At 36.3% G+C, this 16,840-nt stretch overlaps 1 protein-coding gene across 1 annotated transcript in view; it reads left to right on the top strand.

Annotated features, from left to right (window-relative positions):
- Positions 1 to 16,840, top strand: part of LOC117785950 — a 55,180-nt gene that overhangs the window by 12,249 nt on the left and 26,091 nt on the right. Inside the window, exons 3-4 of the mRNA XM_034624241.1 lie at positions 2,941 to 3,384; positions 13,762 to 13,857. Of these exons, the coding sequence (XP_034480132.1) occupies positions 2,941 to 3,384; positions 13,762 to 13,857 (540 nt within the window). The remainder of the gene's footprint in view (positions 1 to 2,940; positions 3,385 to 13,761; positions 13,858 to 16,840) is intronic.

The raw sequence follows: 16,840 nt of genomic DNA, 5'->3' as shown, positions 1-16,840 counted from the left end.
AAATTAAAGCGCGCGCCGCTTGGACAAATCGCCAAACAGTCGTCTCAGTCAACGTCGCATTTGATGTGAGCCATCGATGAATGATTAACTGGGATTCAGTTCACTGGTTCATACAACTTTTAAGCTGTGACAGTCGTCTACCAAATGCACCTAGTTCTTAAGAGTGAAATCTCTTAGAGTATCTCAATTTAACTGACAGCAAAGTCTAGCTTTAGCTGTCAGATAACGTCAGAGAGAACAAAGTTACAGCATTCTTTAGTGTGAAGATTTTAAAATATATTTTAAGAGTATCATTTATTAATGTAAAATAGATAAATAATTTTTAATTTAATAAATAGACATTGTTGTGTGAAAGTCTTTTAGTAAAATTGTATGTCTCTTATTTATTGATTTAATTTTATTAAATTAGCTTCAAATTATTTAAATTTAAATTAATAGAAAAATAATAATTAACATTTTTCAGTGTGCTCAACTTAATAAAATAAACTTCAAATTTATTTAGGACATTCCTTAATGGTTAATTATTCTACATTATCTTACTTGTCTCATTTCTCGTTATAATTTAATATAAATAATTACCTTATTGTCTTTGTAGTTGTTTGTCATTTCAACTGGTTCACTTGAACTTTTTATACACAATGAACTTTGTTTTCCATCCCTGTTTTAAATGCTTAGCTTAATCGCTGCCGCTGATCTTGTTCATCAAATGGCGACGGTTTTGCATAATTTGCTGTTGATTCCCTGTTGATTCCCATTAATTGCAATTAATTGGCAGCAAGGGCTGTTCCCCTTTAACCGCATTCCCCTTCGCTTCTTCTAATCTTAATCTACATCTATCAATGTGTGGCCAACAGACCGCAAGTGTTGATTGGTGTTTGGTGTTTGGGTGTGGCCTCATTCGAGAGATTTGCATATTGCAAATTGCTGCAGGTGCATTCAGCTTTCCAAATGTTCGAGTGCAGTCAGGAAGCCCTAACCAGCAAACACACTCACATAACGAGTACTCACAATACTCATTTTACACTCAGACTGCTCAAAACTGGAGAGGAAACTTTGGCGCGTCATCGGTTTATTAGTTTCACTTTCAATGGACAAAAGTTGCTCAATCTGCAGTCGACAGAGACCACAGTCGACCCCAAGAGATGTTGCTGTTGTTGCTGTTCCTTGTGTGCGTTGCAATGCTCTGTGGTCAAAACACGTTTCAAATGAAAGTAAAAACTCTTTGGCATTGTCTGTGTCTGCGTCTGCGTCTGCTTTTCTTCTGCTCTTCGCGCGTTTGTTCACCTGTCGCATTCGACTCATTTAGCTTATTCGAGGCACTCATTTCGCCGGCCGTTGCTTGCATTTCAATTAAAACAGAATTATCACGCTAACTGTTATACAATACACAAAAAAAAAAAAAATTAACAACAACGGCAACGACAACAATTTCATCCATGCTCTGGCAGACCGCATGTTGTTTACCTTGTCATCTTCTGACTTTCGGTTGTTGCTTTGCTCTTGCTGTTGTTGTTGTGTGTTTGTTACGTTGGTTGTTGTTGTCGTCATTTGCTGTACAATTTGACTCATTCCGATGCGGCGGACCATTTATGGTGCTTCAAAATTCAAGAAATTTGCCTAAATTGCCAGCCAGACTTTTTTTTCATTGTGGCTCGCATGGTACTTTAAGCAAGTTCGTTGTCTAAGTCTTTTGTATTTATCCGCCGGCTTGTGGCCAGTGTTTGTTAAAGGAAATTCTAGTTTGTTTTGACCCTGTAACAAATTTTTGTTGAATTGTCGATTTGTTGCCGTTGCTGTTTGGAATGCATGTGATAAATATCGTTGCCAGCGATGTTCCGAGTAGACGGAAATGCGGTTTTCGATAAAAATCAAGTTAAAGATGGAAATCGAATAACGGAAAATAAAAACAATATTATAAAAATCATGTTAACTGTGAAAGCGAGATGAAATTAACAGCTCTGGAATCTTATGATTGATTAATTATCTAACATTTTATGTAGAAAATAAGTGTGAATGACGAAAATTTAAATAACCAACTTTTTGAACGAAAATTACCACTACCAATTATGAAATACATCTGCTGATAAGTTTTAGAGAATTTCCTGAATAAATGAAGTTGAGAAGTAATAGAAATAAATGTATTACTTAAAATAAACACTTCAAATAGAAATATTGCCACATTTGGAGTTTTCTATAATCGAAAATTTCATGGAAAAATATTTACTTTAAAATATATTTTTGAAAAAATAAAAATAAATTAAGAAGACGTTACACTTTTCTTCTTTTATAAGTTTAATTAAACATTTTCAATGCACATCGCTAAAATAAATATAAAACAATAAAAAAATCCAATAAACAAGCCATTGTTAATAAATAAAATAAAAATTGAGCAACGACAATAGCGTGTAAATTAAATTCGCATTAACGAATAAATAAAATATTAATTAAAATACTCTTGTACAAGGGGGCTCTCAATTCAAGTTAGAGTGCGAGTATACACGCATTGCCGATAAGAGTGTTTTCCAATTTAAGATACACGCAAACAAATTAAACCGTATTAGTTTGGGTTTCTTCAGGCCTCATAGAAACCCAAGCAGCATGCGACGCTCTGACCCTGACCCACTTGCTGAAGATACTCGCGAGCTGCGACCGACAAACCTCGGCTTAGTTCAGTTCAGTTCAGTTCAGTTCAGCTCAGCTGAGTCGTTAATCTCTAGACCACTTGAGTTTGCCCGTGCAAACAAAAACCGTATAAAAGTACGAGTATAACCGAATAAACACTTGTGTTCATGGCGTGCCTTTATACCATTGAATTATTGATAATTTTTCAATTAATTGTTTAACAATTGCTACAATTTGTTGCCGCCAGAGGCGATCTATAAATATTTACACATATCTCTACATCTCTCTTTCTTTTTCTTTCTTTCTCGCTTCCGTTAGCTGCACAAACAAATGTCGCCAGAGCAACTGCATTCAGTTTTCCACGTGGACACACACGACGCAGTGCCCGACTATGAGCTCGTCCAGCTGCTGCATCACACGCCCCAGGCTGGTCTCCAGCGCAAGCGTCGCAGTATTGGTGAATCCCCGGGTGCAACTCCCCTGTCGCCGCATCATGTGAAAAAGGATCTGAGTAAAAATGCCTATTACAGTGAGCTCAAGCAGCAGGCAGCCGCATCTGGCAATCATTTACTTGGCAGCGATGTCAGCGCCATTAAATCACACAACGTCTCCTTCAGCGCCTTTGGACGCCACATGAATCTCACGTTGCGCGCAACACAGGGATTGTTCAAAGGAGCGCCGCATGAGCTGCGCATGTGGTCAGTGGGCAGTGAACCAAATGCAACACATGGCCTGGACATGCAGGAGATACTCAACGAGGAGGTAAGTGCAAGGGGATTTATATACGAAATTAGGGATACGCAAATATGCAGAGTAAAAACAAGAGAGTATTGATGTGGTCCAATCTCAGATCTCTGCCCAAATAACTCAGCTCAATTTTAGAGATATTTCAATCTGATTTACACTAGTGGGTATAAGTATCTTGATGATTTTTTGAAAATATCTAAACATGACTATTTTAGGCACATTTTTTTCCTTTTCATACAAAAGTTCTCTGAGATCATCCCAAACAAAAAATTATAAAAAATATTAAAAAAGAGATTTTTGAAAAAAAATTTTTTTTTTCCATTAATGAAGTAATTTTAAATTATGAGTAAATTTTCTTCATACTTTTGTCAAAATACTTATGCCCACTAGTGTATATTATCCATGATTACGATTCCATTCTTAATAATAATAATAATACAAAGACACTGATCACATCCGATCTCAAACCTATCTTATCTATTTGAAATGATCAGATCTGATCTATTGCATATTTAAATTTGATGTTTCGAAACAATTGTTGTTTATATTGAGCGTATTGAACACGTTTCTGTATTGACCATTTGATTGGTTTCTTTAACGTTTGCAGCACTTTCATTGTTACATCATAATTTATAAGGTTTTTTATGGTTGCTTTTTGTTTTTCTCTCTTCGATTTGTTTAGATGTATTTATGTAGCGATTCGTCTTCCGCTTACTCACATTTTGTTTCTTATCAACATTCGCTTTAGTTGCGCTTCGTTTACCACTCTCTTGTTGTACACATTTTGTTTGAGTTTGAGTTTTCAATGCATTGCCTGTATCTAATCAAAATTAATTGGCCGTGTGATAAAGAGATTAGACTCTGCCTCGGACTCTGTCTCTGTCTCTGAGGTGGGAACTACTGTAGAGCTCGTGTTTAATTACATTGCTTGTTATGTAATTAGCTGCCAGAAATGCGTATAAAATCGAATTTTAAAGTCAAGGACGTGCGGAAATCGGCTTAAATAAAGCAGACAGCCAGATAAGTTGATGATAGACCGTTGGTGACATTAAATCGACAATTGATTGTTTCTAATAGCAATTGACACTAATGCACTCAATGATATGTAAAGTAATATTAATTCCTAAATCCGAAATTTATTTTTATAAATTTAATTACGATATGCCAATTATAAAGTTTATATTTTCTTGATCACTCTCAATATTTACGAATGTGTTTTACATTTTCCATAAATTTGATTAAAAAAAGTATGTTAAATTTTAATACCCCTATCTAAATTTTAAGATTTAAAATTAAACCTTAAATTGCAGAAATTCATAGTTTATAGTTGGGTGGAAATATATGTCAGAACATTATATATCTCTTTCTGTACTTAAGTGTTATTTCTTGTAATTCATTTGAATTAATCTTTCATGCTTTTAATTCGGTAAGCAACAATTAAATTTCACATGAAACCCACACATAAAAAACATTTTATGTCTGTGACTTTGCCATGAACATGAACGTGACTTATTTCCATTAAAAGTGTTCACTTTCTTTTGCCTCGCTGCTGTCGATATATACTGTATTTTAATATGTACGTATTTAAATTCATTTCGCGAATTGGGCGGAGACTCGCCGAGAGTGCAAGTGAATTTTATAGTTATTATTATTGAATTCTCTTTGCTTTGCGTTATGATGCCAACAATTGGGCAATGGATCGATAGCATTTTGACTGTGAATATTGGGGCTTACTGTAGGAGTCAGTTATGCACTTAATAGTGCACAAAAAAATGATTTGAATGCAAGACAGCCACAAACTTCGGAAATGAAAGTGAAATGTCATGTCAGGAGACAGGCAAAGAGTGTCTTAGTTTCTCGATCTCTCTCTCTCTCTCGCTCTCGCTCTCTTGGACTCTCTTGGTCGACCGCTCCGTGATTTATGTGTGATAATTCAACTTGAAAGCCTCTGCGAAATGCGGAAAGATTTATGTATGTTTATTTTTATTGGGAGATTTTGGCTTATTTTTAATTAAAATGAAATGCGCTGTGGTTTATTGCAACATCACCGCAAAACCCACACACACACACACTCTCAATTGACATTTTCCAAGTGTGTCTGCGATTTGGCAATTATTTTTCGCCCGCAAGAAAAACTTTGACTCATGCCACAAAAAGACCAAAACAACAACAACAGCAACAGCAACATCAACAAATGGCCTCTGGCTATAGAGCATAACATCAGCAACAACAATTGAATTATTTTGTATTTGTTGTTTGCGATTTTCGTTTACTAATGGCGGCACTTTGCCGGAGAGACCTTCCATCAAGCAAACATTTATTCTAATTTGTGGCATGAGTGGGTTAATTTTTGTTTCTGTTGTTATTGTTTTTTTTGGCAACTTTTGTGGCTTGTTTCGAATTAACTTGAATGCTAGAAATCAACCGCACGCGGGAAATATGCTCGAATTCTCATTGACAGTACCAAAATCTGACCTCGTTTTTTTTTCCATGTACTTAGCCAAAACAAAAGACTTAAGCCACAAACTTGGCCAGGGAAATGAATCAGATTGCTGTTTTAAAGTGTCAAAAGTTAACTTTCAAATTTAGTTATGAGCCAAATCTGAACTTTAATTGCACTCTCCTCTATTGCTTTTCACCATTTGCTGCCGATGAAAATTAGATTTGTGCAGTGAAATTTTCGTTCAATATCTGAACAAACAATGAAGGCGGCTCAACATCGCTGGCAACGCCCTAAAAATTTTCTTTGTAATTTATATTTTTTCCTGTAGCTGCCACGAAAATAAAGGCAAACACAAGGCGTCGCACGGCACTCCCACCACCACATTCAATCGATAGGCCCCTCCAAAGGTCAGGCGCAAAAAATTAAATAAAATACTACAACAAATTCAAAAATACACCATAGCACATATAAATAAAGGTGCAGGTTTCCTCCGTCTGCCACTATGGAAGCCGTCTAAATGGGCATAACTAATTTTTCGCAAACAGGAAAAATATTTACGATTGAAAAAGCCGTTGCAAATTGGAAGGCATTGCTCGTTGGGAGTTTACCTCAAAAGTTTCACATTCAACTCAATTGCAAATCATTTTCGATTCGTTGAGCATTGAAAGGGATAAGAACTTAGCCTTGACAACTTACGGAACCCATTTGCTATACACATTTCATTGTATGTAAATACGTCCAAAGTCGTTTGCAGTCGATTGGCAATAGCCATATAAGCGCCAGCAATATATAGCAGAACAATCCCCAGTTCCCTGGGCTTGGCAACCTGCGGCCAATGCAACATTACCATAAAGAAACAAAGCAAAACAAAACAATAACAAAAGTCTTGGGCAATGAATGTGCATTATTCGAATGCTCCCATTGAAGAGCTTTAGCCAAAAAGCCGCATCAAATTGAAAGCAAGTTGATTAAGTTTTTTTAAAATTCGAACAGAAAATAAAATGCAGTTTTAATGGCGAGTGCATAATTAAAATGTGGTTAAAGCATTTGAAGCATATATCGCAAGTAGACAACAAACACACCTAAAAAATGTAGAAGTAGTAAAATTAATTATTATAGTAGTTATAAAATTTGTAGTAATAGTATCTTATTGACATAGCAAACCGACTTTAGAGAAAGTAGTAGAAATAATAGTAATAATAGGAATTGTGGTTGCATGAGGAGTAGTAATAAAAGTAGATAATAATGTTACTAGCTGAAGTGAACACATTGTCCGTAGAAAAAGTAGTAGCAATAGTAGTAGTTTTAAGAGTACCCTGCCATTGCAAAACTACTTCGACTACTTGCTGCCCATTTGCCGAGTGGCAAGCAAAACGTTGCAAGGCGCCGAAAGGCTGCTTGATTAATGAGCTGGCGATTATGGCCAACGTTTGGCAGCTGAATGAATTCGAAATTAGCTCACTGTCTCACTGTCTCTCCCACTCGGCCAAGTCAGTCGCATAGAAAGCAGCTAGCTCAAGTTGAAGTTGTGGCTGTTGCTGTTGCTTTTGCTGTTGTTGTTGCTGTAGATGTTGTTCAAGTTGCTGTCCTCATCGTTAGTTGCATTTCGCTAGCTTTTTTCTCCGATCTCAGACGCTGCAATCGGTTGCATAATGCTCCCGACTTGTTGCCTGACAGCCTATGTTATTGTACTTGTAGTTGTTGTTACTGCTGTTATTGTTGTTGCTAGCCATGCTCATGTTGCAGTTATTGTTAACGCTGAGCGGCTTGCTGCTTTGTAGCTAAGCACAACAATAACAACAACAACAATCGGCAAACCAACAAAGTCAATCTTATAGCTGCCGAGGTTGTTCATTCCCTTTTTTGCCGCTGCCTTAACTAAAGTACGAGTACGAATACAACTTTGAGTACCCGTAACGAGAGTGGTCAGCCACTTTGACATGCACTCATATACTATACATATTTGTGAGTTTTTTGCCTTGGGAAATTTGCTTATCTGGCGGCCACAAGAGAAATATCTTAATGAAAGTAAGCACGGAAGTTGCCGACATTTTGTGCAATCTTCATGCAGAAACCTACTATTAAATGGTAAAAATTGAATAACTATCGATTCGTTTTACTGATTAGAGCTAATACGGACCTCAAAGTCATATGGATTCTTATAACAACATGCATAAAAAAATTGCTGAGAATTTATAATCATTTTTATAACTTCTGTAAAAACCTCGTTAATAAAATTTCAGATTTTATATAATTGTATAAATGTGTATTTCTATAACGAAAGCAATTTCTAGACCCAAAATTTCTGATATCCAATTTTGTGACGAACAAAATTCAGTTTAATCTAAAAATTTTAAATAAAAATATAAATTAATATAAAAAAACGAAAATAGGCATTGTGCACTGTGAGTAAAAAGGGTGATCTTCTTTGCATAAAAAATAACTTTTTGCGCAGTGCCGAATGCCAATTTTCATTTTTTTATATTAATTTATATTTTATTTAAAATTTTAGATTAAACTGAATTTTGTTCGTCACAAAATTGATATCAGAAATTGGGTCTAGAAACTTTCTGTCACTAGACTTTTACCTCGTTTAGAGGTTTTTTTTTGTGGGATATCAGAAATTTTTGCAATTGCTTTTGCTTTTGACATTGTAACTTTATCATTAATGCAGGCAAATAGTAAAATATAAAAATTTAGTTGTTGAACGTATTTCATATTTAAAAAATTTTTTTTCTTTAATTATAAAGAAAAACTAGGGGGCCCCGGCCCCTGCTCGCTTTGCTCGCGTTGCTTCAGCCGAGCATACTATACTGTCGGAGACCTCGTACTTACTATGAAAAAAAGTTTTCATTAAGACTTGGATTTCACCCGATCGGTCCTATGACAGCTATATGATATAGTGGTTCCGATTAGAACCAACTTTGTTCAGGATATATAAGTCTTAAATACATGCATATTCTATTAGTTTGGTTACGATATCTAGTAAAACAAAAAAGTTTTTCATACTAAGACTTAATATTGGACCGATCGGTCCTATGACAGCTATATGATATAGTGGTTCGATTTGAACCAACTTTGGTCAGGATATATAAAACCAAGTTAAATGCATATTGTATTAGTTTGGTTAAGATTTCTCATTAAACAAAAAAGTTTTTCATACTAAAACCTAATTTTGACCCGATCGGTCCTATGACAGCTATATGATATAGTGGTTCGATTTGAACCAACTTTGGTCAGAATATATAAAACCAAGTTAAATGCATATTGTATCATTTTGGTTGAGATATCTCATAAAACCAAAAAATTTTTCGTACTAAAACGTGATTTTCGACCGATGGAAAAATGTATTTATTCACTTAACAGGTAATATCTTCCGAACCCCTCAACCAAAATTTATGTTTCATATACCAAAAAACGCGAAATTGTACGTATTACAACATATTAAAATTTAACAAAAATCGTTAGAGCCGTTTTGTCAGAAATCGCCAAAATGTAAGCTAAAAAACTTTATTTCACCTGTAAAATGTTACCTGAGTACTTTAGAAAAAAAGTTTAAAGGTACGCGTAAAAGCCCTCAAACACACCTTTCTAATGATATATAGAACATATCTGTAGCTTCTATGGTTTGGAAACTGTTGAGATTTCAATTTTGGCGGGATTTAGCGTTTTCCCGCTAAACTAGCGGGAAATTGAAAAAGTCGTAAAACAAACATTTCTAGATTTTTGAAAAGGAATCAATCCCCATCATTACATTTAAGCTTCTTTAGCGCTTTGATGCAAACAGACAAACAGACAAACAGACAAACAGACAAACAGACAAACAGACAAACAAACTGACTTTTCATTTCATTTTGAGAAGTCCACTAAAATTTTCAAATTTATTTATCTTTTGAACCAGTTATCGGATTTGGGTGATTGAGGTATCAATCGACGCGTATTTTTAAGTAGAATTTTTTAAAAATAATACATTTTACCAAAAAGCCCCAACGGCCCCATAAGCTGCAATTATCAAAAATTTTCCCCTCCCACTTACACCCCCGTATCTCATGACCCAGGTTGGTTAGAAAAAGTTTTAGTACGCCATTTTGTAAGTTAGAACTAAACCTGTCGATCGGTATATAACTCGATCTGATCGGACAGTCGGCGCAAATTTTCCAACTTAGCTGTATATATAGTTAGTCGCCTTTCGCACCCTTCGTGCTGCTTTCGTCACTAACGCGAACTGCCGTCCGCAGTGATATTAAAAAGTATGTCAATTGTAAAACATACATCGTAATACATTTCAAATATTTTTGACTCAAATTAAATAAATATATTGGATATATACACGACATTTCACCCACGTTTCTCTATACTCATATCCGACTCTTTATGCTAATCCGTTGAGACCGAGCTAACAATTGAATTAATCTGACATAATCATAACATTGATCATCGCTGGCCAAACTGAAATGTGTAATTGGCCAAATAATGGGATAACAATGAGCCTCTTTTGGGGTCACAAGCGATATCAAGAGCCTTGGCATTGTGACGGTCAGAAGAGCGTAGTCAAAACAAACAAAACTAACTGACTGAACATTGAAATCAACAGTCTACTGTATATTGTAAATTGTATATTGTGACTGGGAACACTGTGCCTGGCATTGTGTACTCTGTGCCTGAGAGTGTACAATGGTGCGTAATAAACGCACACGGCAAATCAAGTTCGATAAATGGAAATCATTATGCACACGTCGAGTCGGCGGCCAACGTGTCGTATGCGTAACCAGCAAAGAAACGAAGCAACGCCCACACACCACATCCACGACGAAGTCGATGTCGATGTCGCCTGTTAATGCGTTAAATGTCAGTTAGCGTGGTTAAACGGTGTTTGGATTTATGTACACAAATGCGAGTTTGGTTAATTGCAATGTGGGTGTCACATACACATGGAACGATTACGCTTTCATTTAAAAAACAAAGGTAAATAAAATAGTTCCAAGCTGAGACTTTAGGCTTTAGGCTACGCACGATATTAAGATAGGTTCGCACAAAAGTTCAAAGGCTAATTTTCACTTCGTCAAGTTCGTTGCTTAAGTCATTTGTTTTTGGCCATGGTCTCTTTCTCTTTTGCTCTAATTTGCATAACGAAATGCCAAACCGTGGTCAGGAAGTTGTTAACTTTTACTTAACCGCTGGGCAATACATTTTTTTCCAGTTAAAGATGTTGAAGTTATCCCAAGCAGTTACCAGGCAATTAGATTAGTTTCAAAAAAAAAGAGATCACTTTCTCGTAAAAACAATTCTCCATTGTGCCACCCACACATACAAAACACGTTCAGGCTGGCTAGAAAGCTGCTCTTTAGTTAAGTGTCCATTTGCTTGATGACCCGACAATCTTTCATCTAATTGCTGTGAGCGTATTTCACTGACTGCTCCATAAAAAATTGTTATATTGTAAAAATAATATGCGAAATACGCATACTTGTAGAAAGGCAACAAACTGTAGCCCTTGGGCCCAAAACTGTCTGTAAACTGAAGTGAGAAGTGGGATTTACATAATGTGCGCCTTATATTGCAAAACGATTTCAATTCATTGATGGAGATCGAAATCTGCATAATGCCTTGTCTTGTTGCCATTTGTAATTAAAAATTTACGACATCGTTAATAAAAAAATTGACGCCAATCGCGAGACAGCAACAACACTTGACAATTCTACAATTCTACAGTTCTACAGTGCTACAATTCTACAATTCATGCAACAAGTTGGCTAATTAAAATTGCATTTGCACCAGAACAGAAAATCAGCCAAAACGGGCACAATTGTCAACCAGTTAACAAAGGAAATTGGTCAAGCAGCATGCAAAGTCGATTCAAGAGCACTCAAAAAAACACACAAGAAATATTGTAAAAAGGAATAATAAGAGCAAGAAACAAACAAACAAAAAAAAATGGAAAAATGGAATAAAAACAAGTCTTTTGGTACGTTAAGTGGCCACCGGACACTAACAGCTTAGAAATATGGTCGGACACTTGGTCAATTCATTGGACAACAAGTGCCTTGATTCTTGTTGCCAGTTGCCAGTTGGCAGCTGAATTAGAAAAAGCAATAGAAATATAAATATATACAAAAATTCAGAGAAATACGTGAGACATTCGGTGTGGGGGTCGCTCTTGTTGCTTTGAACTTATTTCCACAAGGTCGTTAGCCAAGACATGTCAGCCAGTCCGTTAACAACAACAACATCAACAACAACAACAACAAATTAAGCTATAAATGCTTGTTGCACATGAAAATTACTATTTATTGGCGGGTGCGTTTGCGTGTCAACACGTTTCGCGGTCAACAGCTAAGTCACCCAGCTGCCACGCCCCAAATTGACATGCAAGAGGCGACAGTTCATTAATTTGATTAACCACCAGGACAATTGATTATTGTCTAAGGCAATTTGCTCATCCAATATTTATTTTTCTTAAATTAGTATTTTTTATTCAAAGACAAGCTTTTGAATTCACTAAATCTCCCTGGTTCTTTTTTCTTTCCTTTAACAATATATTTAGCAAATATACCTTTCTGGTTCTAACTCCCTTTATTCATCCTAAACCGTGTGTCAATTGTATGCACACACGTATGTTGTATTCAATTATGTATTTGGACTTGTTTCAATTTCAATTTGAAAACCACATCTTCAATGGCTGCTCCATTGTTCGACTAACCGATGGATGATTTATGGCTTATTTTGGCGGTTTCTCAGGCTGCTTTCATCGCATGCACGCAGGCAGACAGGCTCGTTATTGGCCAGTGGCCATTTGGCCATTTGGCCACTTTGCAGTGACTTTGATTTTGGCACTTGGCTTAGTTTGTATGATCATTTTTTGTTATTTATTATGATCTGTTATTTTTGTTTTGCTTTTTTGCTTTGGCCAGTTATGAAAATGATTTATGCTTGTAATTTGATAGAGCGCCGCGGACAAGTTTTGTGGCTCAGACTTGGATTTGGTTGGCCTGGTCCAATACGCAGTCAATGCCAAATGCCTGATGTCAAGTGTCAGATTACATTTATTTTGATATTTATTACAGAATTAATGGGCAGGCGCAGCGGCAATTAATTTAATTAGTTGCACAATTTGATTTTCGTATGTCCAGCAAAATAAATCTCTATCGAGCACTATGCTAATCCATATTTCCCCTGGGCCTTAAGCACAAATTTGGCAATGCTCACAATCTGACAATCCAAGTTGCCTTGAAACCAAATATTTGCAGTGTGAAAAGCATGAAAAAACAACATGCGAATGTCGATGTCAAAGGATTGCAAGAATAACATTAGCCAAAAACCAGATCAACATTCGTTGTCAAGCAGTTGGCCAAATGTCAAATGCTTAAGCTTTGCTTTAAGACTTTGTATTTTCATGGTCAATCTCAGGCAACAGCTCGGCAAACGACATACACGGCGTATGAGTGACGTGCATGCTGAGGCGTCACATTTGCTGACCAAGTGCATAAATCAAAGCTCCGCTGCCGCATAACCCACGCAGCCAGCGACTTCTCCGCTCTCCACTCTCCGCTCTCCACTCTCCACTCTCTGTTCTTTACTTCTCATGCTCCGGCTTCATCCCAGCTCAAGAGTAACTCTTAATCTTGTACGTGTCTGTCTTAGCAACTCTGTCTGCTACTCATGCCAGTGGCGTTGTTTAATTAATATGCAGCTGCCAGACCACGCGCTTTGCCTTTTGTCTTGGCCAACAAACAGAATTACAGACCAGCATTTTTATTTTTTGTTCTCTTATGTTTTATTGAAAAATTGCTTTACATTTAGTTTGACCAGCTTGGACTTGGTCTACCCTTGGCATGCTTGGAATGCGACCGTAAAAATTGAATTGTTTTTTAATTGAAAGCGGGCAGCAATGTGCTTAACTTGGCCTATATTCTGAACTAATCAATCTCTCTCTTCTCTAATCTTTGCAGCATCACAAACATGAGATCGGTGAAGTGTTTCAGGATGAGCAAAATATGGCTGCGATTCTGATGCGTCGTCACATGGAAACGGGTGACTTGGTAATGGTAAGTGCTCCATGTTTCTTAACCTTTTTATATATTTTTTATATTTTTTTTGACAAGGTCAACAGAATCAATAAATGTGCAACAAGAATTTCAATTAGCACGCCCCCAGGCATGCTCTTAACAATTGATCTCTATTGATTCTATTGGCCTGGCCTGTTGTGACTGTCAGCTATTGTTATGGCCAAAGTTGGACACTTGAGCAGGCTGACCATTGGCTCCGTTGTGGCAACCAAAATGTGGCCGACACTTGCTGTGGGCTGCACTTGGGGCAGTTACAATTAAACGCCTGCCACTTGTGTATAATTTGCGGATTTAGACAATTTCTGCTGATTAAGCATTAATTTATATCGCAATATCGCCGCAAAACGGCAGCAGCAATGTGAATTGCATGTCGATAGACATTAGACATTGTCAAATGACCAGCTGCAAAATGACAACAACAACAACGACAACATCGACAACAACAAAAGACACTCACGAGTTGTCGTCACAACCTAATCAAGCACCTTGACCAATTTGTTAAAGTGAAAACTCTGATATGCTTAGAAACAAGTATGGATTATTATAGCCCACGACATATACATATATAAATCATTGGTAATTAAGCTATGCAGAATCAGGTAGCTAACAATTATAATTGTTGCTTAATAACCATTAAAAGTCAGGAAATTTAATATTTATTACATTTCCCCACTTACTTGGGTTGGTAAGTAATAAGCCAAAGCGAAATAAATTATATGAAGATGCGTCCATTTCCTTTAAAGTCATTCATCATCATTTGTACAATCAATACTCAATATTTTGTTTATTTTCTTCAAGTTATTTACTCTAACAAATATTGAACATTTAAAATTGCATTTTTCAATTATGCAACTACATGTATTAAACATCAATCAATTAGAAAATAAACAGCAAATGTTCTATTCGTTTCCTTAAATCAACTTCTTTTTGCTAAAGGTCAATGTTGCTATCAAATTGTTTAGTTTTAAAGTATTTGCAGATTTTATTACGAGTGAATTATTGATAGATTTCTTTAGCTTTTAATTACTGAACAATTGCCAATTAACATTTAACCTGTGGCGGAAATAGAACTGAAAATACATGCTCGAAATATCATTAAGTGCGAATGTTTGTCATGTTATGAAGGAAGTCAGTTCATAATTGGCTTGGGAAATTTTGATGAATTCAATGATCACTCAAATGGCAAACTGGACTTGAAATCTGTCTGTTAATATGAAGTTCAAAGCAAATGTCACAATGCCAAAAATTAATAATCAATAAACGAAAAGAGACCCGGCAAATATGCAGAATAATAGGGTCAATCAATAACAAACGAGCTTCAACCATCAGTTTCAATATGGCCAATAAACAAGGTTTCCACTTCGACCGGCTGCTTCTTTGAAAATATTTCTATTTTATTATTTTTTTTCTATACATATATATATATATTTTTTTTTGGCAATTAACTGACGTTTGCTCATTTTTAATTTGTTAGACAAAAATCGAAAAGTAAAAATGTATTTCTGATAATAATTACACAGACAAGTTGGCCAAGCAGTCGGTCAATAAAAGGTCAAACAGCAATGTCTGGCCCGGCATTGCCGGCGACTCGGCCGTCTTGACCGACTTGTTATGGCCAAGTGCGCCAAGCTGCATGGAAAAGTTGAAAAATTGTAAAATTGAAAAATTGAACAATTCATAAATAATATGTAGAAAATGTTTGCTCGCTGACATTTTGAAGTGCAAAGCGGCGAAAATTTCGCAAGTCTGACGCAGCTGCTTGGCCAGTTTCTTGGCTCGTTGGCTGTTTGGCCAATTGGCCGGTTGCCCGATCGCCTGTTTGGCCGTCTTCCGGCTTAGCTTTGACCTTAAACAGCATGAAAATATCAAAACGCCGACTTGTAATTAAAAAAAATATCGACAGAAGATGTCTAAGGCAGCGACAATTGCGCAATCTTTTGATTCGCCAAATGAACTGACTGACTGCCTGCATTGTGATGACTCTTCGATCGTTTATGGCCATTTAATTAGGCCCACCGCATAGTTAGTACCATAAAATGTGTGTCTCACTTTATACACACTGTAATTAACTCAGTGAAATATATATTTGTAAGGTTGGCTAATACACGCATTCTAGCCACATTGGTTTCGCTCTTAGCCAAAACAGACACTTTAGTTGAGTTCAAATAACTATTTAATTCAAAAGTTATGCTCAGTTCTGCAAGAAATCTGTTTAAATTGGCTGCATTTAGCTGGAATCTTAATTGTGTTCCACAGTGCAAACAAAAGACTTAAGACACAAACTTGCTGACAGCATAGTTGCCCAAGTTTGCAACAAAATTTGTACACTCACTGTGTCAGTTATTGTTGTTATTGTGTTGTGAGCTTATTTAATTATGGCTCTGTCTGAGGCACGCACTATTTGTTGTTGTTGTTATTGTTGTGTGGTACTATTACATAAAAAGTCATACAAATACGGCCCTGCCCCAAGCCTCAGGCAGTTCATGCTGTAGATCGGCAACGACACCATTTACAATGGGCAGCAACTTTAGACCATTTAGTTTCCAAAAAACTAGTTGGGCAGGGCTGTTGAAAGAGAGAGGAAAAGGGAAAAAGTAAGCTGAAAGAAAACTATTTAAAAAATAATTTCGTTAGATTTTATCATAAGAAAAGGAATTTTCATTTGCTAAGATATTTGACATTGAATGAAGATTTATTTATTCAATAATAAACGCTCGACTGCCCTAATAATAATGAAATCAATAATCCGTGATATTGTGGTACTTTTTCATGGCTAATTAAAGCCAGAGTCTTGGCCAAACAAAGGCCGTTTGGGGCGTTTGTTTGGGGTAATTATGCAAATTGATGACAATAATAATTTTGGAGCTTGGCGCCTGTTAATTGTTTAATATAATTACAAAGTGCATTGCACTGCCGCAAAGTGCGTTGAAATTTATCAATGAAGAAACGAGCTCAAGGGGAA

This window comes from Drosophila innubila (assembly GCF_004354385.1).
Source record: "Drosophila innubila isolate TH190305 chromosome 2R unlocalized genomic scaffold, UK_Dinn_1.0 1_C_2R, whole genome shotgun sequence".
NCBI classification, from domain to species: Eukaryota; Metazoa; Arthropoda; class Insecta; order Diptera; family Drosophilidae; genus Drosophila; species Drosophila innubila.
The sequence above is the reverse complement of the archived record's forward strand: the minus strand, read 5'-3'. Positions and strand labels throughout refer to the sequence as shown.